Source organism: Nannobrachium achirus (genome assembly GCF_963921795.1).
Source record: "Nannobrachium achirus genome assembly, chromosome: 2".
NCBI classification, from domain to species: Eukaryota; Metazoa; Chordata; class Actinopteri; order Myctophiformes; family Myctophidae; genus Nannobrachium; species Nannobrachium achirus.
Window position 1 is genome coordinate 7835140 of NC_137811.1, and position 25621 is coordinate 7860760.

The 25621-nt window shown below is 42.0% G+C and overlaps 1 protein-coding gene across 6 annotated transcripts in view; it reads right to left on the minus strand.

Annotated features, from left to right (window-relative positions):
- The window catches only part of LOC308305874 (scavenger receptor cysteine-rich type 1 protein M130-like), a 40780-nt gene that overhangs the window by 14416 nt on the left and 743 nt on the right, over positions 1-25621 (minus strand). For 2 of the 6 annotated variants that reach the window (XM_080750766.1, XM_080750765.1), the window contains exons 2-11: positions 24696-24728; positions 22969-23262; positions 11737-11769; positions 11325-11615; positions 10562-10861; positions 10134-10427; positions 7655-7960; positions 5031-5342; positions 4624-4929; positions 4236-4538 (exon numbers count right to left, since the gene is read on the minus strand). In XM_080750766.1, the coding sequence (XP_080606892.1) occupies positions 4236-4538; positions 4624-4929; positions 5031-5342; positions 7655-7960; positions 10134-10427; positions 10562-10861; positions 11325-11615; positions 11737-11769; positions 22969-23262; positions 24696-24728 (2472 nt within the window). Of the gene's footprint in view, positions 1-4235; positions 4539-4623; positions 4930-5030; positions 5343-7654; positions 7961-8616; positions 9015-10133; positions 10428-10561; positions 10862-11324; positions 11616-11736; positions 11770-22968; positions 23263-23826; positions 24234-24695; positions 24729-25621 lie in introns of those variants that run through there. The other 4 variants (XM_080750767.1, XM_080750768.1, XM_080750769.1 and 1 more) reach the window with 4 other exon arrangements.

The window sequence follows — 25621 nt, forward strand, 5'->3', positions numbered from 1 at the left end:
CTGAATTACTTAAAGTGCCAGTTCAGTGAATTAAGCTATTTGTTTCTAGACATATTTTACATGCAGAATAGGCTAGTCATTTCTGAACCCCTGTAAAAAAATAAAAATAAAATGGAACTTTATATTACTGCATTGTGAAATAAGACAACTTTACGTTTTTAATCATATCGGGGGTATCATATTTTCACCGTCGTGCGCATCACGGTGATACTATTAATTAATTACTTTTGATAGGCTACTGAATAGCCTATGAGATCAGTTACTAGGCAACTAGGCAATTCTTCATGGTAGCCTAAGCTAACGTCGCTAAGCTAACGTGTGCGTGTGTGTGTGTGTGTGTGTGTGTGTGTGTGTGTGCGTGTGTGCGTGCGTGCGTGCGTGCGTGCGTGCGTGCGTGCGTGTGTGTGTGTGTGTGCGACTTGCGTGCGTGCGTGTGTGCATTAATCCATGCCACAGTGTAGTGGTCCAGGCACCTAGGCCAATAATCCGGCTTTGCAGCGTTGAGGGTTCGAGTCCCGATCCCGGCGACATTTGCTACATGTCACACCCCCCCCCCCCCCCATCTCTCTCCCCATTTCCTGTCAGCCTACTATCTATCAATAAAGGCAGAAAAAGCCCCCCCCCAAAAAATAAATATATATAAATATATATTAAAAGAAATGCCTCCACGGAGTTTAGCTGCTACCTGCTAGCATTAGCCACGTTCACTCTCTCTCTCTCTGTGTGCGCACACATGTCCTGTGACGACAAAACACTGGAGAGTGATGGAAAAAGTACTCAAATGTTTTACTTGAGTAAAAGTATCACTACTACTGCAAAGTAGAAGTACTCTGGTACAAGTAAAAGTCTGGGGATTCCATTCAATTTATCAATTGATGAAAGGAAAAAAATATAGCTTTTTTCTTACAAAGTACTTGAGTAAATGTACTTAGTTACTTTCTCTTTTGAGTAAATGTACTTCAGTGCCATTTTTTCCATCACTGAAAATCAAATCAGATACCTCTGCGAATGGGCGTGGCTTTCATACTGTACATAGGCCACGCCCCTACAGTCCTTGACAGAGAGGCCAGAAAAATTTGTATTGAATTTGACACATTTTGAAACATAATTTTTCAAACTCTTCGATTTTTTTCATCATTCAAATTTTGTCTGTTTGTCAATAATACATCACTCTGCTGTGTGACAGACTGGGAATACATGTGTTATCATATTTATTTTGCTGAACTGGGCCTTAAACAATACAGAGACATATATACTTCATTGCGCAGCGGTGTTCCACGTCAACCGAGTAGCTGATATACAAACTCACATCGCGTCACCAATGCAACCCTTCTGAGCTTGGAGGTCTGCGGCTCTGCGCGCGACACCGTCGCAGGACGGAGCATAATTAGGCTTCATGGACTGCAGACGTATATCACCAATTAATCGCCTGATGGCAAACTACCGCCGGGTCTCATATATCCGCCCGGGGTCTGACCCCATTTTGCGCAATAAACGCCTATCTCAAATAAGCGCCAGGTTCGTAAAAGCGTCCGGGTCGTTATTTGCAATTAATATTATCCTTATTAGATTTTATGTAACAGCCCGGGCCATTATTTGCAATAAATGTTATCTTGATTTGGTTTTGTGTTTTAACCTACTGGCAATGTATGTTGCATGACGGTGGTGCGCTAAAACAGCAAATCTACAAGCTCACAGCACGTCTCGTGAACGGATACTTCTTAAGCCAAATGTATACTTAGTTGCACGATGGTGCCGTGCAAAAAGAAGAGGAAAAAAACTGATTTATAAGCTCATCATGCGTCGCGCCACGACGCCTGGTGAGTGTGTAGATCTGCTATTTTTGGCGCACGGCACTGTCATGCAACAAAGTATAACTCGGGTCTCAGTGTTGTTTTCCTTTGTCCTTATCCCGTTTTGTTTTACATTTGACAGCAAAGTGATTTTCTTTCCCACACTTTTTACAGCGTTTTCCAAAGGCTGGACACTTGTTCTTGTCCCTTTCATGTGTACCTCCACAGAATTTGCATAACACTGTGTTTGTGTTTTTATCCTGCCTTGCTGTCTGTTTCATCATGTGCACTTCTTCCACTGCATGTGCTCCTGCAAGGGTTCTAGTATTTTCACGTGACAGTTCTGTAGCTCTGCACAACTGTAGGCACTTATCCAATGTCAGGTTGTCCTCCCTGAGCAATCTCTCCTTCAGTCCAGAATCAATAATGCCACATACTATTCTATCACGTATGAGTGAGTCTCTTATTTGTCCAAAGTTGCATGTGCTAGACAACATTCTCAGATCAGTGACATATGTATCAATGTTTTCATCCTGTACCTGATTTCTCATGAAAGAACGGTATCTCTCCACTGTTTCATTTACCTTGGGTTTGCAATGTCCATCAAATCTCTCAATCATGTCTTTTACAGTCCTCCTGGCTGCAGTCACATCACTCATCAGAGTCTCACAAAGTTCTCTACCTTTCTCTCCAATCAGATAGTAGAACAATTTCACCTTCATGGTTTCTTCTGCATCTGGCAAAGAAAGGTCCAAGAAAAGTGTAAACTCCTCCTTCCATGATTTCCATGACTTCGCAAGATTGCCAGAGTCCAAACATAATGTTGATGGTGGTTTCAGACCATCCATTGTCGACTGACGTGACGAGCGTCTCCTCCAGTACACTGCTTGTTAATATTAGCAACAGGCTAGCTGGTTAGCTGCACAGCAAAAGTTCGTTTTTTGTACTGCACCTTTACTCCAAAGTTATTTCCGCTGCCACCATGTTTCATTCTTGCCTCTCATGCACAGAATGGACGGTTAAAGCAATTGTAGCTGCTTACACTTTTATTAACAATAAGTTTAACTGAGAACGTAGCACATAAACACACAGGCTGTCAGCTCTGCTGCACTGGTGACTCCCACTGTAATCGGTCCGTGTGGAAACACGTACCCACATAACAATCCTATTGTTACAAGTGTCACGCCCCAAACAAACAGAAACAGCTACTGAAGCATGGCGGAGGCAAGTGAAATACAGCAGGTGGATGAAGGCAACATGGAGGAGAATAATGACCAGGAGGTACCGGTAGATGAAAATGCAAACTGTCTAAGAGGGAAGAAGAACAGAAAGTTTGACTTGACATTCAAATTAGCGGTGGTGAAATATGCCGAGCAGCATTCCGGAGAAGCAGCCGCCAGGCAGTTTAACGTGTATCCGAAGCGCGTTAGAGAATGGAGACAAAAAAAAGTGAAATAACTTTTCAGGCTGCTTCGGATGGCAAGCGGGCTCGCTTGTCAGGTGGAGGGAGGAAAAAAGTGAGTGAGGAGCTGGAAACTAGGAGGAGGAAGAGGAGACAGATGATGAGTGGCATTGAGTGTTACAGTCTTGTGGACCATTGTTGCTGTTGTTGTTGTTTTTCTTGTTGTTCATGCACGATTTTACAGGACGATGATGACTGGCATTGAGTGTTACAGTAGGTCTATTATTGTTGGTTGCTGCTTTGTTTTAGTTTTTTTATGTTTACGGTATGCAGTTTTATAGAGGATGATGAAGAGTGGCATGACATTGTTACAGTAGGCCTATTAGTGTTACTGTTGTGTTTTATGTTTAGTTTTACAGAGGATGATAAGTGGCATTGAGACTGCTACAGAAGTATTATTTAGTACTTTTTTGTTTGTTTTGTATGCACTTTTAACAGTACATTTTGTACTGTAGTTCTTTCTTTTTTATTACCAATAATTGCACTACTGACTACTCTTGTTGAACGTATCTTGAAATACTGTTACCGTATTCGCACTACTGTTGTTGTTTAATTTAAAGTAGCAAACCATACCGTACATTATAAGGGGATTTTCTTTTTTTTAATGCAACTGTAACCAAATAATGGCCCAGTACTGCCCAGTGCCAAAATAAATAAAAGCCTGTTACCAATAGCCGACTGGTCTCTTTTAAGCGCCCGGGGTCCGACCCCATTTTGCGAAAAACAAACGCCCGGGCTACTAATTGGTGATTTACGATAGATAGATAGATAGATAGATAGATAGATAGATAGATAGATAGATTAATGGATGGATGGATGGATGGATGGATGGATGGATGGATGGATGGACGGACGGACGGACGGACGGACGGACGGACGGACGGACGGACGGACCGACCGACGGACGGACCGACACACGGACAGAGATATAGAGATAGACTTTGTAGATTACTGTCATTGGTGAAGTCATTGTTTGTTACCTGAACAGGTCACATCCAATATGTAAAAGGAACTCTCAATTCCCACTGGTCCACACTCCCTCAATGAAGATTCAGATCCAACACAGGAAGATATCACCCATGAAGTTTGAATTAGTAGTAATGCTCTAGAATCTGTGGCTCTGCTGTTAACAGCAGAACCACAGTCCAGCTGTTTACACACTATAGATGCTGACATCAGGTTCCAGTAATAACCATACACTGGTCTCCACTCTCCTTGGTGTATCAACTCTAGTACACCAGCACATTGACTGGTTCCTCCCACCAACCTGACATCATCAAACTCTGTACAGAAACAATAGAACAAGCATTACAATGTTTATTATGAAACAATAAATTAACCTACGTTTTTTTTTTCTTTCTTGTTTACCTGAGCAGGTGAGTCTAACAGTCTTGTCATGTGAGCAGGTTTTCCTAGTTGAGTCTGAGGTTCTACATTCCAGGAGAACAGACTCACTGCCTTCACACTGGAACTCTTTGGTCCACATTGGAGCCTTCACTTCTCCATTGAGCGCCCCCTGGAGGACTGAAGGAGCACCACAGCCAAGCTGCCTACAGACCACCTCTGCATCCTGTTGGTCAAAGTCACCTTCACACACTGAGACCCACGACTGATCAGACTTAACCTCCACACTGCCTGAACACCAACTAGGCCCATTCACCAACCTCACAGTCCCTGGAGAGAGCGAGTTTAACAATATCGAAACAATATAACAAATCTGTCTGTGTATATTCTTTGTCTATGAGAGACTGATTAGTAGTGGCATTGTTTGTTACCTGAACAGATCACTTTCAGTTTGTGTGACGAGCTAACACTCTTCACTGTTCCACAATCCCTCAGTGAAGATTCAGATCCAACACAGGAAGATGCAATCTTCCATACATGTGGCTCTTTATCTGTGATATCAGCCCTTATTACTATGAGAGCAGCAGAGCCACAGTCCAGCTGTTTACACACTAATTCTGATGCTGACCTCATGTTCCATTCAGAATGATAACCAGTCACTGATCTCCACTCTCCATGGTGTAACAACTCCAGATCACCATTACATTGACTGGTTCCTCCCACCAACCTGACTTCATCATATTCTGTACAGAGACATTTTGAATAAACACTTAGCGAGCCTGCAGCTCGCTAAGTGTGTGCAACCTTGTGTAGCGGTTGGTGTTAGCATTAACAATAGCATTAGCATTTTTAGCATTAACATTTTTTAACATTAGCATTATCATTGGCATTTTAGCATTTTTAGCTTTAGCGTTTTTTAACATTAGCATTAGCAGAAGTAGCGGTTAGCATTAGCGGTTAGCCGTTGGGTCTGTGAGACCACCCACCAAGTTTGAGACCAGTAACATGTTGGGAAATGGAGTTATGGCTGTTTAAATCTCAGCCAATAGGACGAGAGGGGGCGGAGCTTCAACAATTACAGATCATTCCTATTGGCTGTCTAAGTACACACAGCAAATTTGGAGATGGTACCATGCTGCAAACTGGAGTTATAGCTGTTTAAAGCTCAGCCAATAGGAAGACAGAGGGGGTGGGGCTTATCATTACAGCTCGTCCCTATTGGCCATCAAAGTACTCACGCCAAGTTTCGAGACGGTCCCATGCTGCAAACTAGAGTTATAGCTGTTTAAAGCTCAGCCAATAGGACGAGAGGGGAGCTTCAACAATTACAGCTCATTCCTATTGGCTGTCTAAGTACACACAGCAAATTTGGAGATGGTACCATGCTGCAAACTGGAGTTATAGCTGTTTAAAGCTCAGCCAATAGGAAGACAGAGGGGGTGGGGCTTATCATTACAGCTCGTCCCTATTGGCCATCAAAGTACTCACGCCAAGTTTCGAGACGGTCCCATGCTGCAAACTAGAGTTATAGCTGTTTAAAGCTCAGCCAATAGGACGAGAGGGGAGCTTCAACAATTACAGCTCATTCCTATTGGCTGTCTAAGTACACACAGCAAATTTGGAGATGGTACCATGCTGCAAACTGGAGTTATAGCTGTTTAAAGCTCAGCCAATAGGAAGACAGAGGGGGTGGGGCTTATCATTACAGCTCGTCTCTATTGGCCATCAAAGTACTCACGCCAAGTTTCGAGACGGTCCCATGCTGCAAGCTAGAGTTATAGCTGTTTAAAGCTCAGCCAATAGGAAGATAGGGACGGGGCTTAAGAGGGGGCGGGGCTTAAGTAATACATCCCTATTGGCCGTTTAAGTACAGACACCAAGTTTCAAGACGGTACCATGCTGTGAACTGGAGTTATGGCTGTTTTACAGCCCAGCCAATAGGAATACAGAGGGGGTGGGGCTTAATCAATTACAGCTCGTCCCTATTGGCCTAATAGTCCAAAGTCGTGTGAGCGTTCTAAATTTTAAATGGCAAAAGTATGCCAGAGTAATGTGGCACCAAAGTTTATTTATTTATTTATTTTCAGAGTCCCCCATTCAAAGTGAAAGGGGTTTTTGAACATCGTTTTTTGCTAATTACGTCGCCATGGTAACGTGGATCGGAAAGAAAAGTAATAGCACACCATTCCCGGCCGAGCCGCACGTTTGCGGGACGATTATTATTATTATTGTGATAAGTATGACGGATTACAATAAGTGTTTGCCATTGCATGGCAGGCACACTTAATTAAGAACCCTAGCATCCATGTTTGAGGGCTAACATTCAAACAGAAAATGCTGTAAGCTCACAATGCTAGCCTGTACTGTAGATCTAAGAATGGCTGTAGAGTAGAAATGGGGTAGCCTTGTATCCCGCCTGCTTGCTACATACAGTTTGTTCTGTGGAGGGTGGGGACCAGTGTTGTCCAATTTAAAAGTAACTTCCTGACATACCTACGTAATGGAAATACGAGTCAATTAGACCCTGGCCAGACTGAGAAGTGAAGTGAGAAAAAGATGAATGTATCAAATCAGTCTGGATTCTAAGCAAAAAATGGGGTGCGCTAGTATAGAGCCGTTGGGAATACATTAAGTCAAGTAAGAATAGGGTTCACCTCACACCCAGTGTGGAGTGAGCGTTGCTATAAATGACTTAATTTCATCAACTGTCCCGCTAGCCAATCACAGAGCGTCCTGCGAAGCTTGGCCCTGGCACCCTGAGCGTACCACAAACTTTGAGACATTTTGCTAACATGTAGTAGGCAATATCTAGGCCAGATGTAAGGCCACACTTCAGTTTACTTTAGCCCCGGACATTTTTGAACACGTTTTTCGTATCAGTTTTGACCGGACAAAGCCAGATGTTGGAGCTTAGCTCCTGTTCCAGGAGCACCGCTCATAACTTAATATACATTACCGGTTAACTATCCACTTCGTGCCTTGTGGCACATAAGGACTTTAATAATCAATGATACTTAGATTATAAAATAATAACCAAACCTGAAGTGTAGTTTACCTGAGCAGTTTAGTCCAACAGTCTTGTCAGGTGAGCAGGTGTTTCTAGTTGAGTCTGAGGTTCTACAGTCCATGAGAACAGACTCACTGCCTTCACAGTGGAACTCTTTGGTCCACATCGGAGGCTTCCCTTCTCCATAGAGCGCCCCCTGGAGGACTGAACGAGCTCCACAACCAAGCTCCCTACAGACCACCTCTGCATCCTGCTGGTCAAAGTCACCTTCACACACTGAGACCCACGACTGATCAGACTTCACCTCCACTCTGCCTGAACACCGACTAGGCCCATTCACCAACCTCATAGACTCTGGAGAGAGAGAGAAAACGATCACATAGTGCGAAGTGAGCGGTCCTATTTATGAGTTAATTACATTAGTGTGGTTGTTGTAGGCAACACATTCGTGGGTCACGGGCCATGGGCCCATAGCCAATCAGAGAGGGTCAAAGGGTGACGTCATAATATCAAGGCATATAAGAGCCATGAGAGGGGCTGTATATGCCCGTAGCCAATCAGATGGGTATGTCCGATAAGCGTGGATTGGTGAGCTTCATATGACATTTTGTCCAACCAGACTATATAAATCTCCATGTTTGGTCAAGTTTCACGGGTGACATTATAATTGCGACCGTAGGTCGCAGTTTAGTATGTGAACGGTCACAGCTTGGCCGTATCTCTGTCACGCCTGACACTGTGGTTCCCCCGATACATCACTGTGAGATCACAGGTGACATCACAGATGTCAGATGTTCAGAGCAGGGATCTCCATATATGGGCATAAAAATGATTCTGTGATGTCAGATACTCAGAGCAGGGATCTCCATATATGGACATAAAAGGGATTCATGGCCAAGACAGATGGCGCGACCTCGCACTTTGGGGGAGGTCGCTTTTCGCCCTTCGGTGTCTTACTGGTAACATATCACTATGGGGGCGCCCGGTGGCCTACTGGTCTAAGAGCATACCATAAAGGCATTGATGCCTGGCGGCCGGTTCGATTCCCGATCCGGACGACCTTTGCCGCATGTCTCTCCCCATCTCTCCCCCCGTTTGCTGTCAGTCTACTGTACTATCGAAAAGAAAAAAAAGAAAAAAAACATATCACTATGAAACGGGTGGCGCGGGCGCAAACCTCTAGTTCTAGATAAATCCAGACTATAAATAGTAAGACCATTGAGTTCAATGGGGGAGTGGTGCTAGCTCAATATAGGCAACCACACTTGCAATTTCCCAAAATTGCATAATTTCTAGTTAGTGTGGTTGCCCGACAGGGCAACACACTGTAGTCCTGGGGAAACTTTATTTACTCGTCTTCTTCTAGATAAACTTTTTTGTGAATCAATAGGGAATCAATGGGAGGGGTGAATCAATAGGGAATCAATGGGAGAGGTATTAGCTTGCCTCCAATCCCTGCGAATTCTGGGAGGAGCTGCGTAAGGGATCTTCATATATGGGCATGAAAGGGATTCTGGGGAATACCCATATGGACTTTTACATAGGTGATGTCACCTGTGATATCACCTGTGATGTCACAGTGATGTGTCAAGGGAACCAACCCATAGACTGTAAAAATGTGTGTACATACACACACACACACACACACACACACACACACACACACACACACACACACACACACACACACACAAAGACAAGCTGTGACATTTCTCATGGTAAACTGCGACCCTCAGTCGCAATAATCTGTAAGCCCAAAAAGCACTCTGCACATTTGAGCTAGTAGATCTGCTATTCTCTCGAGGGACCTGGAGTGGGCCAAACCCCACACACAATACAAACGTGGTGAAAAGGGCCCTCTACTGTCTCCAGTGCATGAAGAACTTCAGAGTGAGCCCTCGCATCCTAACGTTCTAGAGCAGCACCATCAAGATCGTTCTGACGAGCGGCACCACTGCCTGGTTCGGGAACTGCACCACCATGGAACACAAAGCATTGCAGAGAGTGGTGCGAACAGCAGTAGCACATTGTTGGAGGGGAGCTTTCCTCCTCCCAGAAAAACACGAGAGACATTGTGTGGCTAAGGCTGAAAGCATCATCAAGGACATTCACCACCCCAGCCATAGCCTGTTCAAACCGCTGCCGCAGCCACAGACAGGTAAACGTCACAGGAGCATTGGAAGCATTACCACAAGACTCTGGAACAGTTTTTACTTGTCAGTTTTTACTTGCAGTGTCACCGGACTGACATGGAAAGAGATGTAATACCCTTTTATACACATACATTCATTACTTATTTATTAAGCAATTCAGTCAAATTAATTGTATTGTGCAGATTAGTCATATATGCAATGACGACCCACTTTACTTGTAACGTGAAGTGAACATAAATACACACACACACACACACACACACACACACACACACACACACACACACACACACACACACACACACACACACACACACACACACCACGGTATAATACTGTAGTTGAAATAAGTGTTTGTTATTATTGTTAGTTACCTGAACAGATCACCTCCAGTTTGTAGCCGGAAAAACTATTTGACTTTATTGATGCACAGTCCCTCAGTGAAGATTCTGATCCAACACAGGTAGGTGTAATCCACCATATTAATTCTGTTCTTGTATAAGTCCTTTCTGACCGAACAACAGAGCCACAGTCCAGCTGTCTACACACTACGGAAGGTGATTTCAATTCTCCCCCATCATCCACTTGTCTCCACTCTCCCTGGACTTTAACTTCTAGCTTGCCAGTACAGCGACTGGTTCCTCCCACCAACCTGATAAAATCAGGCTCTGTCCAGAGACAAGAGAATACAGATTAATGACCATCTTGTGCCCATTGTCGGGCAAACACAGCTTGTAGATCTGCTATTTTCAGGGGTGGGCCTAGAATCGAGCCCTTGGGAATACGGTTCAGTTACTTTTACCTGAGCAGGTAAGTCCAACAGTCTTAGGGAACCAGGTGTTCAAAGTTGATTTTGAGGTTCTACAGTCCATGAGAACAGACTCACTGCCTTCACACTGGAACTCTTTGGTCCACAATGGAGCTGTCACTTCTCTTGGCGCCCCCTGGAGGACTGAAGGAGCCCCACAGCCAAGCTCCCTACAGACCACCTCTGCATCCTGCTGGTCAAAGTCACCTTCAAACACTGAGACCCACGACTGATCAGACTCCACCTCCACTCTGCCTGAACACAAACTACTCCCATTCACCAACCTCACTGACTCTGGAGAGAGAGAGAGAGAGAGAGAGAGAGAGAGAGAGAGAGAGAGAGAGAGAGAGAGAGAGAGAGAGAGAGAGAGAGAGAGAGAGGGGGGGGGGGGGGGGGGGGGTATGGACAGTATTGACGGGCCTTTAAGTTAAGGCATAAGAGCTGGTACTTAAGACTATCAAAATAGAGCCCAATGACTTCAACTCTTATGCCTTATGCCTTAACTTAAAAGGCCTGTCCATACTGTCTCCGACCACTGAACTTTTCGTTCAGTGGAGTTCAGACTTTCTCACGTGTAGCTTTCTGAACTCTAATTCGGTTTAATGCTTTTCAGAAGATGTGAGTGATGTCATTTTGTCGATGAACTGGACCTTTCCGACGAAAAGTTTGGTGGTCAGAGACATTATGGACGGGCCTTAAAGTTAAGGCATAAGAGCTGGTACTTAAGACAATCAAAATAGAGCCCATTGTGTGTTACCTGAGCAGGACACTTCCAATGTGGAGGAGGAAGTATCAGACTTTGTTACACAAGATACTGATGATCCAAAATCACAGGAAGATATAATCAACGATACAGTTTGAACTGTAGAACCATAGCTCCTTTCTAATGAAACAGGAGAGCCACAGTCAAGCTTTCTGCACACAATAGAAAATAACTCCTGGTTCCAGAAAGACCGATATCCATTCGCTTGTTTCCATTCTCCCCGGTGTTTAACCTCCAGCCTACCAGCACAGGGACTGGTTCCTCCCACCAACCTGATATTATGTTCTGCACAGAGCCAATAGAAAAAAAACATAAGTTATAAATACAAATATTTGTATATAACTTTGATTAGAAGAAAACATTTTAGACTATAATCTATAATGTAGTTGTTTGTTTGTTTGTTTACCTGTTATGTTAAGTGTTTGGTAAACCTCGAGAGCTGAAGAGAAAAACAAAAAGTATAAAACAAATACATTTGAGAGTATCTATCTATATCAGGGGTTTTCAAAGGGGTGACGGGGCACCCTGGGGTGCCGCGACGGCAGTCCAGGGGTGCCCCGAGATAATTTGATAATATTTGGAATTTATTTGGACACTTGAAAAAATATTTAGTATCATTTTAAACTTGAAGTACAAAGTTATTTTCAGTCAGTGGCTATTATCTCAACGTTTTCCTTGCAACATAATCACTAAAATATCGTCACTGTCGGTGCAGAAACCTCGTATCTCCATGTTTCAAATGTCTACGTCTTTTGGTAAAGCAAAGGCCTGCTTCATCATACAGTGGGTTTTACAAATTTCCGTCGCCACAGGTGGCTGTAGGTACCTCTGGCCACCCACCGTTCTCTCTGGAGATGGGTGTGTCTAAAATTAGGAGGTAGTCCCTTCAGTTTATATTCTGCAATACAGTTAAGTGGACACCAGATGGCATAGCAGAGCAATTAGTTTAACTACATTGCTGGGGGATTGAAATGAACCACACAGAAGAACTATAGAGTAATTACACTTTAAATGGTGTTTAAAAATAGATTTTGGCAAAGGACTTTTTCATTAAATGTTAATTAAATGTCTCATTTGTATTTGTAAGGGTCTGTTTAAAAATAAACACTGGGTATTTTTTGTTTCCTAGATTTAGTTTGTCATTATTATTTCAAATCATTTTCAAATCATTAACAATAGTTTCATGAAGAAGAAACAAAGAAATCACATAAATTATAAAACAAGTGTTTAAGAAGTTGTGGAAAAATAGCTGATCTACAAGCTCACAGCACAAAAGCAACATGTTGTGAGCTGCTGTTTTCTCTAGTTTGGTTCCCTTTGTTATTGGGTGGTTATTTATGCTATTCGTCTGACACCTTTGTTTGGTAGCCTACTGCATTCAGTCTCTATCATGGAGAGTATTTCCTCTTGTTACTGGTTGCTTTTTTAACATTTTGATTATTATTGCAAAACATACATTATCCACCTCACCACTGCATAGTGATGAATTGTGAGCTTGTGGATCTGCTATTTTTTGACAAGATTTTTATACATTTGAAAACGTAAAATGGGACACTCTGCCTTATGAGTAATTTTACTGTTGGTACTTAAAGTACATTTTGATACCAATAATGTTGCACTTTTACTCAAGTACATTTTGAATTCTGGATTTTTAGAATTCTGGATTTCTACATTGCAGTATTAAATACTTTTACTTAAGTAAACCATGTGAGTAGGCCTATTTTATACACCACTGATTATAGGGTTGTATTAGTGGACTCAAGTTGAAACACTACACCACTTCAGTGAAGCCAATAGGAATGCAAGTCTTTGTCTTCATGAGGCCATCATCTGTGCTCGGGAGGTCTCGGTGTGAAAGTGGGATGTTAGTTTGCATAGGAAAAGGTACATGACAACATGACAGTAGCTTACACTGGAAATTAGCTGATCTACAAGCTCACAATGCATCGCATCACAATGCGTTGTGAGCTTGTAGATCGGCTATTTTCTGTCCAAAATGCATATACGGCTGAAGTGGTTAATGTATGTTTTATAATAATGGGCCTAATCAAAATCTACAAAGTAGGCTAACTAGTAACTAAAGTTTTGAAATAAATGTAGTAGAGTAAAAGTACAATATTTGGAACCGAGTAAAGTACAAATAAGGCTGCAGCCACACCAAACTAGCTATGAGAGTGGATTCCCTATTCCGGCAATTGAGCTTGTGTGAATTGAAAACAATTGGTTAGTCCAATATCTTCTTTTACAGAGATTGGCGTTTAGTGAGCATGGAGTTGAGCAAGCAGATTTATCTCTCTGTTGCTTTCTTTGTGCATTTTAAAGTTGACAGAACCTTATAGTTTTCTAGAGGATCATTTAAACTGGAAACAACAGATGAATTATGTATGTATTCACAGTCAGATAGCCATCTTCTCTTCTCTTTAAATAAATGATTGTAAGTCGCTTTGGATTAAAAGCGTCTGCTAAATGCCTAAACTGTAAACTGTAAATGCAAATAAGACATTCCCCTATATTCCCCTTAAATCTCCTAATTGTTTTCATGTTACTTCTGACGTTCACTCCTGCCCCACAAGGCAAGAGATGATTTTTGTTGAGACCTTTTTGTTGTATTTCAAAACTTCAATCATTCATCAAATTTAGAGGCCTTCATTTTTGGATAGAATAGAATAGGTTAGATTCCCAGCTCTGGCTATTTATTGCGTTGAAATGTCCATGAGCAATTCACTTAACTGACTGAGAGCCCCCACTAGAACCATCTGAGCACCATCAGTTAGGTGAATCTTAAAAGAGAATTTCCCCTGTGGGATTAACCAGGTCTCCCCTGTCCCCTTGTACCAATGCACTCAATGTACAAACTAGACCATAGAGGTGATTCCTGCCAAGTAAAGGTAGAGTGGTAAACCTTTTGGGGGAGGGTAGATACTTGCACCCTGGGCCTTCTTGATTCACATGCAAATGGCCTTGGCAGGCTTAGGTGTCATTCTGCTACGGTATTACTTGTTGGACAGGTCTAGGAAAACAAGCCCAAAAAAGCCCTCTGAGTCACCACTTGAGTACTATTACATCAGTTTTTTATTAAACGTATTTATTAACTACTGCAGCCAGACCTGGGTCTGCTAGCACAGTGGTTCTCAAACCTTTAGGGCCGGGACCCCCCCAACCCAACTAGCGCTAAGTTGAGACATTACATTTTGTATAACACGATTCTATTGTGAAAATAGCCGATCTACATCCTCACAAGGCATGTAGATCTGCTATTTTCACAATTTCTGACTCTAATATTTGACATTTTGGCCAATGTTTAATTTGTCATTTTAGAAGTATTAAAAAGTCCTTAAAAAGTCACTTTAGAAATGTGCAGATACCCTCTATACACTTAATCTGTATGTTGGTTTGTTTACTGTTGAGTGAGAAAACAATGTTGCACATTAAGTTAATCATCTGGGGACCCCCAGGGGGTCCTCCTGACCCACAGGTTGAGAACCACTGTGCTAGCAGACCCACAACTTTAGTTAGTAGTTACTTGGTAGATTTTTATTATTATCACAAATCATACATATTAACCCACTTCAGCCCTATATTCGGACATTTGAAAATCTACAAGCTCACAATGAAGGGAGAGATAGAGGGGATTTTAGAGTTTTCCCAAATGCACATTGCCTTGTGGGGTAGGAATGAAGTAACACATGTCTTGTTTGCATCTATCTAAATTTAAACATAAATAAACAAGTTTCAAAAACATTTAAAGAGAGAAGATGGCTATCTAACTGTGAATACATATAGTATTAATCTGTTGTTTCCAGTTTAAATGATCATCTAGAAAACTTTAAGGCTCTGTTAACTTTAGAATTCAGAAAGAAATCAACAGAGAGAAATATGCTTGCTCAACTCTCTTGCTCACTAAAAAAAGTGCCTCCCCCTGGCTGAATAGCCACACTACACATTGAAATAAGAGACAATATAGCCAGGGGGCGCGGCTGAGAAAATCTGGGGGAGTGGCTGGAGAGGTACCTATAGGCACTGATAGGGACAGAGAGGTGCCCTTTTGAAGCTCCTGACGTAAAAGACCATCACCCACTGTACAAGACTGTCGCTCAAAACTAGTGAAAACAGCCGATCGACAAGCACACAACGCCTCGCGATGTTCTTGTAGATCTGCTGTTTTCACTAGTTTAGTACATTTTATAGATGATGAATACAAAACGAACGGTTTTGGACATACAAGGTTTCCACCCGACAACGACGATATGCTATAAATATAAGGTGCTGGGAGTGAAAATTATAATGTAGGGGTGCCCCGGATTAAAAATATATTTATGGGGTCCCCTGAGACGAAAAAGTTTGGGAACCCCTGATCTATAGATCTATCTATCTATCTATCTATCTATCTATCTATCTATCTAGAGAGAGAGAGAGAGAGAGAGAGAGAGAGAGAGAGAGAGAGGGACGGACGGACGGCAGACGGACCCACATAGGGTATGCATCAGGAGACTCCAGGAGCTGAAGAAGATCGATAAAATGTCAACATCACTGCAATGTTTACAGTGTCTATGAACCCAGCCAAAAAAAAAAAAAAAAAAAAAAAAGAACGAAACTGAACAAATATGAAGCAACAACACAACTCTCTAGTCCAGGGGTTCCCAAACCTTTTTGGCTCGGAGAACCCTGAGGCACCCCTACATTATTATATTCCTAATTCTCACTCCCAGCACCTTATATTTATAGCATATTTTAGAGGTTGTGTATCGAGGAAAGCGAAATAATAGCCATTCTGGTTAGAACTGACTGAAAATATCTTTGTATTTAAAAGTTTAAAATGATACTAATATGTTTAAATGTCCAAATAACTTTCCACCTGATACATGCATTATCATATCCTTGGGATGGGAGTGTTATCAATATTGTCATGCCTTAGCCAAGGCTCAGTAGTCAGACTACCAACTACCAGGAGCTGGGTAGACCCAATATCGGCCTTAATATCAGCCTTGGTCTTGTCATTGCAATGCGCATGCGCCAACACACGAGGGGAAAAAAAGAAGTCACGCTGGGATTCGAGACTACAGGGTTGGGAATTCTAGCCATGCGTTCTTACTGAGGACGCTACTGAGATGGATGCGCCGCTCCGACATTTTTTTTAGCATTAGGTTTAGCCATAGTTTTACTGAGGTTAAGGTTAGGGTTAGGTTTAGGGTTAGGCAAAGTATTTTTCACCGCCGCGTCGCATTCCGTTACCGAGTCATGTGTAAAACCAAGCTGCCTGGTTAGCTCAGTCGGTAGCGACGGCGACTGGTAATACAATGGCCTGGGTACGATTCTCACTAAGGGAGCGACGAGTACATTGTTCCTGTGAACGTGCGTTGGCGCATGCGCATTGCAATGACAAGTCTATGGGCGATAACGGAGCTACCAGCTCCTGGTAGCAGGTAGTCCGACTACTGAGCCTTGACCAAGGCATGACAGGGGTGATAATAGACCCATCCCAAGGTAGGATAACACGGAAATCGTCTGAAATTTCAAATATTATCAATCTTTCTTGCGGCACCCCTGGACTGCCGTCCCGACACCCCAGGGTGCCCCATCACCCACTTTGAAAACCCCTGCTCTAGTCTACTCTAGGCGATCACACTAACAGGTCACTATAGTTCATGACCTGTTATAAACTAATATTCTCTACAATAGCAGAGGTTAACAGTTCACTAGAGGACTCATAAGCCCAAGCTGAGTGTTTGCAGATAAACTCTGGTCACGTGTCACCACACCAGTGGTAGAAAAAGTAGGTTACTCGCATGTTTTGTTTAAGTAAATTATTACATTACTGCAATGTAGATATCGTCATTGTCGAGTGGAAACCTTGTATCTCCAAGTTTCAAATTTGTATGTTTTTTCGCAAGTAAAGCCCTGCTTCATCATACAAGGCAGTCGCACAAAAGTAGTGAAAACAGCAGATCTACAAGCACACAACGCCTCGCACCGCGAGGCGCTGTGTGCTTGTAGAGCGGCTGTTTTCACTAGTTTAAATCATTTTTAAAATGATAAAATGATAAAAAACGTTTTGGACATACAAGGTTTTCACCTGACAAACGACGATAATATCGTCGTTTGTCAGGTTTTGAACACTACTTAGAACATATTATGTTCTAAGTAGTGTTCAAAATGCACTTGAGTAAAATTACAAAGGTATTGGCAACACGATATACTTAACACGTTGCAGTCCGAAATAGAATGGGGGTTGGTAGATTAGCCGTGAAATTTCTATTATTGTATTGTGATCTGAGACATAATATTATGTTTATAAACATGACCCCGCAGCCCCTCCATCTTGAACAGCGCCGCTGTTTTTTCTTTTTTTTTCCCCCCCAGGCCAGTAACTCACCATGATTTTCTCGATCTCCGTTGGGATAGAATGGGGGTTTTGGCCGATCGTCGATGTCCCCGTGCGTTTCGCGTGCGCGATCCTTTCACGTAAATGTCCCCGCAAATAGTCCATGTGTGACTGAAGAACAGACCTGAAAGGTTTCGCTAGCATAGCCCCAAGCATGGCTGCAGGAGGAGCTCGAGTGTGTAGACAGTAAACGGATGGGTGGAAGGTGCCTTGGAGAAGGAGAGGCGCTGACGTCACCTCTGCTTCATGCACGGTCTGCATGAGCCATCAGTGCACGAGTGGTGACTAGGGAAGGTTAGACGATCGCCGATTTTCGGATCAAAAGCTTTTATTCCGGTTTTAAAGACAAAGTCCGGGAATGTGCGACGTGGCTGAGAGTCCCTGGGGGGATGTGCGATATAGTACGGTTTTAACATTAAGGGGCTCCCCTTGGCTTAGAAGGTGTTAAAGTACCAAAAGCAAAAATACTAATTGTCCAGAATGTCCCATTTCACAAGTTCAAAATCACGACACATTATGAGCTTGTAGATCTGCTATTTTCAAATGGCAGGAATATATAGGGCTGAAGTGGTTAGTTTTATTTGTAAGAGTAATGCAAATCAATAATGATCGAAAAGTAACCAGCAGGGGTGTCGCACCAAATTCTGGGCTCTGGGTACAAGGATTCACTGCGGGCCCCCCATGAATGTTCTTCATAGGGGGAGGGTTTTAACCCATTTAGACTGGAAAAACATTTTTACCCATTATTTTCTGTTTTAACTATTGAAAAATAGCAGATATACAAGCTCACAGCTTGTATATCGAGCTTGCAGATCTGCTATATTTGAAAAATTGTGAAAATGTATGCAAAAAAATAAAATAAAAAATGTGTTTCTATGTCAGTGGTCCTCAAACTCTTTCATGTGAAGGACCCCCAAAATGATATGTATTTGGCCACGGACCCCCATCTCAAAATATTTAGTTCCAGAGACCCCCCAGAAGCACAATTTGAGTTACAAATGTTGCTTAAAAAATACGTATACGTTTTGCACTCATTTCCACGACTTCACCGCACTCGGTACTGCGCTGTGAGCTTGTATCTGCTATTTTTCAATAGCAAAAGTATAAAATAATTAAGGCCCCTCCACCTTAGCCTGGAATCAGACCAATCCACCATGAAAAAAAAAAAACCTTGGTGGATTTGGGTCTGGCCTCGCTCAATTGTGAATCCATTTCCTCAGCCCGAAGAGTTGGGTGACCAATCAGGGCCCAGTATTGTGGTCTAACCAATTGTGTCCAGAGACTTTTTTTTAACTCGCCCCTTGGAAAACAACCTTCCATATAGAGCATCGCAGCGGAAGTGGTTTACTGGGGTCACTTAAAAATCGCCCATTCATTTTGCCCATAGACCTTTACAAAAATATTTATAAAACTTATGTTAAGCCTTGAACCAAGCCATTAATTGATATACTACATTTAATAAATACCCTTTGTTTAGCGATTTTCAAAACATTCTTTTCATAGAAACAAAGATCTCATGCTCATGATTCACATCCTGGATGGCAGTCCCCCCCCCCCCTTGTGACGCCCATGGTAACTAGTAACTAGAAAGGTGCAATTTCTGTGAAATTGCAAGTGTGGTTGCACTGATGCAATGTCGCGAGGAATCCACAAGGAAATGAATTCCGTTTCACCATTTATTTTATCGTCGTTGTCGGGTGAAAACCTTGTATGTCCAAAACCGTTGGTTTTGCATTTATCATTTTAAAAATGATTTAAACTAGTGAAAACAGCCGATCTACTGCAAGGCGTTGTGTGCTTGTAGATCGGCTGTTTTCACTACTTTTGTGCGACGGCCTTGTATGATGAAGCAGGGCTTTACTTTGCGAAAGAACGTACACATTTGAAACGTGGAGATACGAGGTTTCCAAAAGACAACGACGTTATGTATTGTGATTAGAAGTGACCAAAAGCTTCACTACCAAGAACAATAGTGTGCTGCCTATAGCAACCACACTAACTAAGTTTTCATAATAATTGTAATAATTGAGTAAAGGTAATTGTAATAATTGAGAAAACTCTGAGATGTTGTGGAGAAGAAGTAAAAGTATAGAAAATAGTAAATACTGACAAAAGTAAAAAAAACTTGCAAACATTCTGTAGCAATGATTAACACCAGGATATAGTGCGTTTACCTTTTGTTACTTTTAACCGCAAAATATCCCTTGCCCTATACCAGGGGTCTTCAACGTTTTCAGGCCAAGGACCCCTTTGTTGAGAGAGAGATGAAGCGGGGACCCCCACAACCGTTTCATAGATTCCATAATGGTTTAATCGTTTGACAGCACAATCATCAGTGTATTTTGGATTCATGTCAATTTATGTTTTCAGATATTTAACCACTTAACCCTTAAGTGCTGTTCGGGTCATTTTGACCCGTTTTACATTTTCATTTGGAAAAAAAAGGTAGAAGTTTATTTTTTTTCCACCTGAAACTCACTGGCCTTAAAGATTCTTCTGAGATGAACATGTAAAAAAAATATTTTTGCACTACACCCATGCTACACCCCCCTCATATTTTTTGAACCTTTAGTGCTGTTTGGGTCATTTAGACCCGGAAGCACAGATGCACAGAAATACACAGTATTATGCCAAAACATAGACACACAATCACCCCCACTTCTAACACCCCCTTCCGAAGCCCCATTCCAAACCCTCCCCCCCCCTCAGGGTGTTCACTGGGATAGGGGACCTAGGTATTGGAAAGGGGGGCGCTGGTCCCCAAAGAAGAAGAAGAAGATGATAAACCATGTCTGTCCCAAACTGTGTGCGCAGATCATTCCTGGTCACCACACAGGGCTTACGTCACTCTAGTCTAAACCATGTCATAATGGTGAGATCACCCAGTCTCACCATTCAATGTAGTCCGTTCACCGTCAGTTGCTTGTTTTCCAAGACGATCCGTGTTACGCTGGGGGAGACGTAGCTCTGGTCCATAGCGTTAGTGGAGTTCTCCCTAACGCTATGTTCCTCTACCTCCGTATATAAACAGTCTTCAACCAGGAAGAGTGTCTCATTTTGTTTTCGCCCTATAAATGTATTTTAAGCGTGTGGTGGGGGGGCCCAGACTTCGTCCACTAAGTAGAATAAGCTTTCAACTGTCCACTGATGGAATCATGAAAATATATTTCATCAGTGTTGGGAAAGTTCACTTTAAAAACGAACTAGTTCAAGTTCAGAACTTCTAAAATGAACTAGTTAATTTCATAGTTCATAAATCTATATTTTGAACTAAGTTCATGGTTCCCCAAAATGAACTAACCTAGTTATTTTTCGTTCTTTTTTTAACCATATTTTTTTTATACTTAAAAATAAGAAAAAGAAAATAAGAAAAAAAAATATATAGGTCTATATATATAAATGTTTAGACGTTGCTGCATGCTATTATTTGTCAAAATTATTGACACAGCCCATATAGAACCACACACAGCAATAATTTCATCCAACTTAACATTGAGGTGCCCACAATATTGATGTGCCCACTGCCTAGTTCCCAGTCTTCCTGCACCCTTATTGTGAAGGGCTGAATGTAATAACCATGTTATTGTCTCATTGTGTGAAATATCATAATATTCAAAACAAATATTTGACTCCAATTGATTCCCCACACAGTATTGACTTGATATAGCAATAAAAATATATATATATTACACAGCAGATGGGAAAACTAAGACATTGTTCAAAAAACACAATTCCGATTTTGGTCATTTTGGAAATAGGGCAAAACATATATTTTTCTTCAATCTACTGTCTTGACACTCGAACCAAAATTGTTCTATAGACCATAATCTACAAATTGGAAGTGAAAAAGAAACTTTAACACACATTTGAAATGAAAACAAAAAATTACATGTACAAGGAACCCCACTAGAAGGCAGACGTTTCTAAACCTCGTGCACAGCATGTTTCCGCGTTGGTTAAAATAGCTGATCTACAAGCTCACGTTGTCTCGTGGATGCGACGCGTTGTGAGCTTGCAGATCAGCTATTTTCGCCGTGCAACACACATAGGACAAAGTATAGTCAGGCTTGCGAGACGTAACGAGGAGGAGATTCACAGTGCAGCAGCAGAGTGCAGACAGCACCGCATATCAACGTTCATGAGGAGCTGCGTGCACGGTGCGTGCTATTGGAGCATGTGAATGAAAAGAGAGACGAGAGGACAGACGACAGCGGAGGCGCGGACCGCCGCATGAACGGCCGACGAACGCCGACGAACATCGTTCACGGGCGTCAGAATGACCGCGTTCGACAATATCGTTCATCAAGCGAAAACAATTACGTTCAGTTCACTTTCGCCCAAAATATGAACGTGTTCATGAACGATCGTTCTTTGAACGTGTTCGGGTACAACACTGTATTTCATGAACAAAAACTCCCGCACTCTGCTCTTGCTCAGCTGCTCATCTTTATTTTAATTGACAGACGTTTCGGTCCCCCTGGACCTTCTTCAAGAGTGTCTTCCACTGATACCTTTGGTTTGGTGAGGGGCGAAACAGTTTTTGTTATTTTCGGACCAGACGGCAGGGTTTTCTGGTTTTGCCAAGGAATACGGAGGTATAACATAGTGTAATGCTATGGACCAGAGCTAGGGGAGACGCCCAGGGTAACACTTGTGGGATACGTCACAGGGGTCTCATTTCCTATTGGGCCCCCTCGAGGAGGGGGCAGTACTTTTTGGGAGGCTATACTATTGAAACTATATATATATGAGGTGGAACCATGAGGTAAAGTGGTGCTAAAATTGGAACGATACAGAGAAGATTAGCATGGTGCCATGCTAAAATTGGAACGATACAGAAAAAGATTAGCATGGTGCCATGGTATATTTTCTGTATCGTTCCAATTTTAGCCCAAAGACAGCGCCCTGTTGCCAACAGAGGTGATTTTGGTATTGCATCTGAAATGGCTTGGAATTAGAGACAGACAGAACATGAAATTCCAATATCTGAGTGGTTGTTTAGACTAAAACCTGTATAAAACCGTATTATGGACCAATATGTATATAAAATATATATTTTAAAAGCATGCTGTGGCCCCTTTAATAAAACACGCACGCGGGCGCACACACACACACACACACACACACACACACACACACACACACACACACACACACACACACACACACACACACACACACACACACACACACAGATAGACAGATGAAATAAGAGACCAATAGGTCACTGTCATTGTTGAAGTCATTGTTTGTTACCTGAGCAGAATACCTCCAATGTGGAGGAGGAAGTATCAGACTGCATTGTTACACAAGATTCTGATGATCCAACATCACAGAAAGGTATAATCGACCATACAGTTTGAACTGTGGAACCATAGCTCTTTTCTGATGAAACAGGAGAGCCACAGTCGAGCTGTCTGCACACAATAGATACTAATTTCTGGTTCCAGGAAGACCGATATCCATTTGCTGGTTTCCATTCTCCCCGGTGTTTAACCTCCAGCCTACCAGCACAGTGGCTGGTTCCTCCCACCAACCTGATATTGTGTTCTGTACAGAGCCAATAGAATAAACATAAGAAATAAAGAGTTAGGGTATATATATATATATATATATATACCGGTATATATATATATATATATATATATATATATATATATATATATCAGAGGTCGCGCTAGGATTTTTAACAGCCGGTCACCGTGACCGGCATGATTAAAATTTATCGGACATCTGATAAAAATACCGGACATAATAATTTTAATGCATGGATGACAAGCAGGTGCAAAAACATAGCCAATAACAACAGTTTAAGTCCTGCTGTATAGTTGAGACTGAACTAATTGAATGTAAAGGAGTAGTAGGCTGTACAAAAAACATACAGCTTCATCTTGCATAAGGGAATGCATTATATTGGACTACTCACGCAGGCTGTGTGTTTGCACACATACTGCATGGTTTCATAACAAGTTGTTTCTGTTCTGCATCATATTTCAGGCCAACACATAATAATGTACAGAATAATGAGAAATAGTCTGAAAGTGGGGTCTGCGCAATGTTTCATAGGTTGATAGATTAATCTGGCCAGAAAGGAATCAATTATAGACTACTCACAAGTATGGTCGAGTGGTCACGATCATCCTGCATCTCTGTTATGCAACTTTGGGAAGGTTGAAAAGGCTTTGGTGGTGATCTTGTACAGTTTCCATAACATCCCTCATAAAGAACTTCAATCGAGTGTATAAAGTTTGTTTTATATGGGTTGTAGTTGTCCTGCGTGCCTTCAATAATTCCCATGGGTTCACAGTGCGCATTGCAAAATGACGCTGAAATGGACTGCTGTCTTCTCTCTCCCCCAGCGCCCCCGTTCGCAAATTAATGTTTAGGCTAAACAGTTCTGATAATACAACTTATTTTTGACTGTCCATTCATGTACTATAACTTAAACTGCGCGCTCATATTCCAAAACCAAGGCAGCTCATAGAGAGCTTAGCGACAACATAACAAACCAACAACTAGGCCTACCCAGCAACAACTATCATTTCCTGTCATACCTTCACAATAAAGTGTCTCCCGTTTACCTCCCAATGCAGCTTATTTCACACAGGTTATTATTAACAGGAAAAAGTGTAACTTAACCCGTGTGTGTTTGTGCAACCAGACGTGCAGATGTGAGAGAGAGTGATGAGGGAGAGAGAGAGAGAGAGAGAGAGAGAGAGAGAGAGAGAGAGACATTGAGAAAGAGAGAGAGAGAGAGAGATTTGCGGTGAACTGCCGTGTCATTTTCAATCGTCCTTATGTCCGATGAGGTTTATATTTTCCGGTCTTTGTCATTATAAATCGGTCAAATCCGGCAATTTCCGGTCTAACGCAATCTCTGATATATATATATATATATATATATAAATATATAATATATATACTTTGATCAAAAGAAAACATTTTAGGCTACAATATTTAGTTGTTTGTACATGTTTGTTTACCTGTTGTGTGCATGTGGTGTTGAACCTGGCGAACTGAAAACGAAAAGAATAACATAATATAGTGTGATTTTCTGCTATGCGTTTCACATTCACAGGGTGGGTTTGAATAACTGTATGATGTATCAGAACACACTAGTGTTGTAGTACTCAATTCAACTAATTTGCATTGCCTCTGTCAGGATTCGCCCAGGATTTTACTCAGTCTTGACTCTGTCTCGGACCAAGGGACTTAGGACCCTTCCCTCACGAGTCCACTCAAGTCAAAAGTCACTACAATGCAATGAAATAATGATATTATTCCCATATTATGAGGTGTCCATTCACATTAACATTATAAGAGAGCTGTCTCGTGATTTTCATTGATGAATTACTACATGATGGGTGTAAATGGTTTAGGGAGCAAACCCATAGTTTGTAAAATCTTGAGCAAAATTAGCAGGCACTATAAACTTTTCAAGATGTAAAATGATGTCCTGAGAACGCCATGACATTATACATCTATCTATCTTCTTAATGTTGCTCTCAAAGTGCACTAACGTAATACATTTAACTTACAAATGCAAAGAAAAGGGATAACTCCTACTGACCAAAAGGTCTGACCACCCCCACCACCCCAACACAAGGCCAGATTAGATTAGATTCCTGGCCAGCCAGATAATTTGCGACATGCCACTAGTAGTAGCCTAGTAGTAGCAGCAGCAGCAGCAGTAGTGAATGCCTAAATCGTAGTAGTAGTAATAGTAGTGGTAGTAGTAGTAGTAGTAGTAGTGGTTAATTGGGGAGTAAAAATGGACAAGCTGCAATATGTGATCAGTTGAGGTGCAAAAGTGATGAACTATCATTGGGGCAACAAGCTTGGCAATGTGCTGTGGTAAGACTTTTGTCCCACGCTCATGATTTTTTATACAATTTCTTTTATTTTTTTT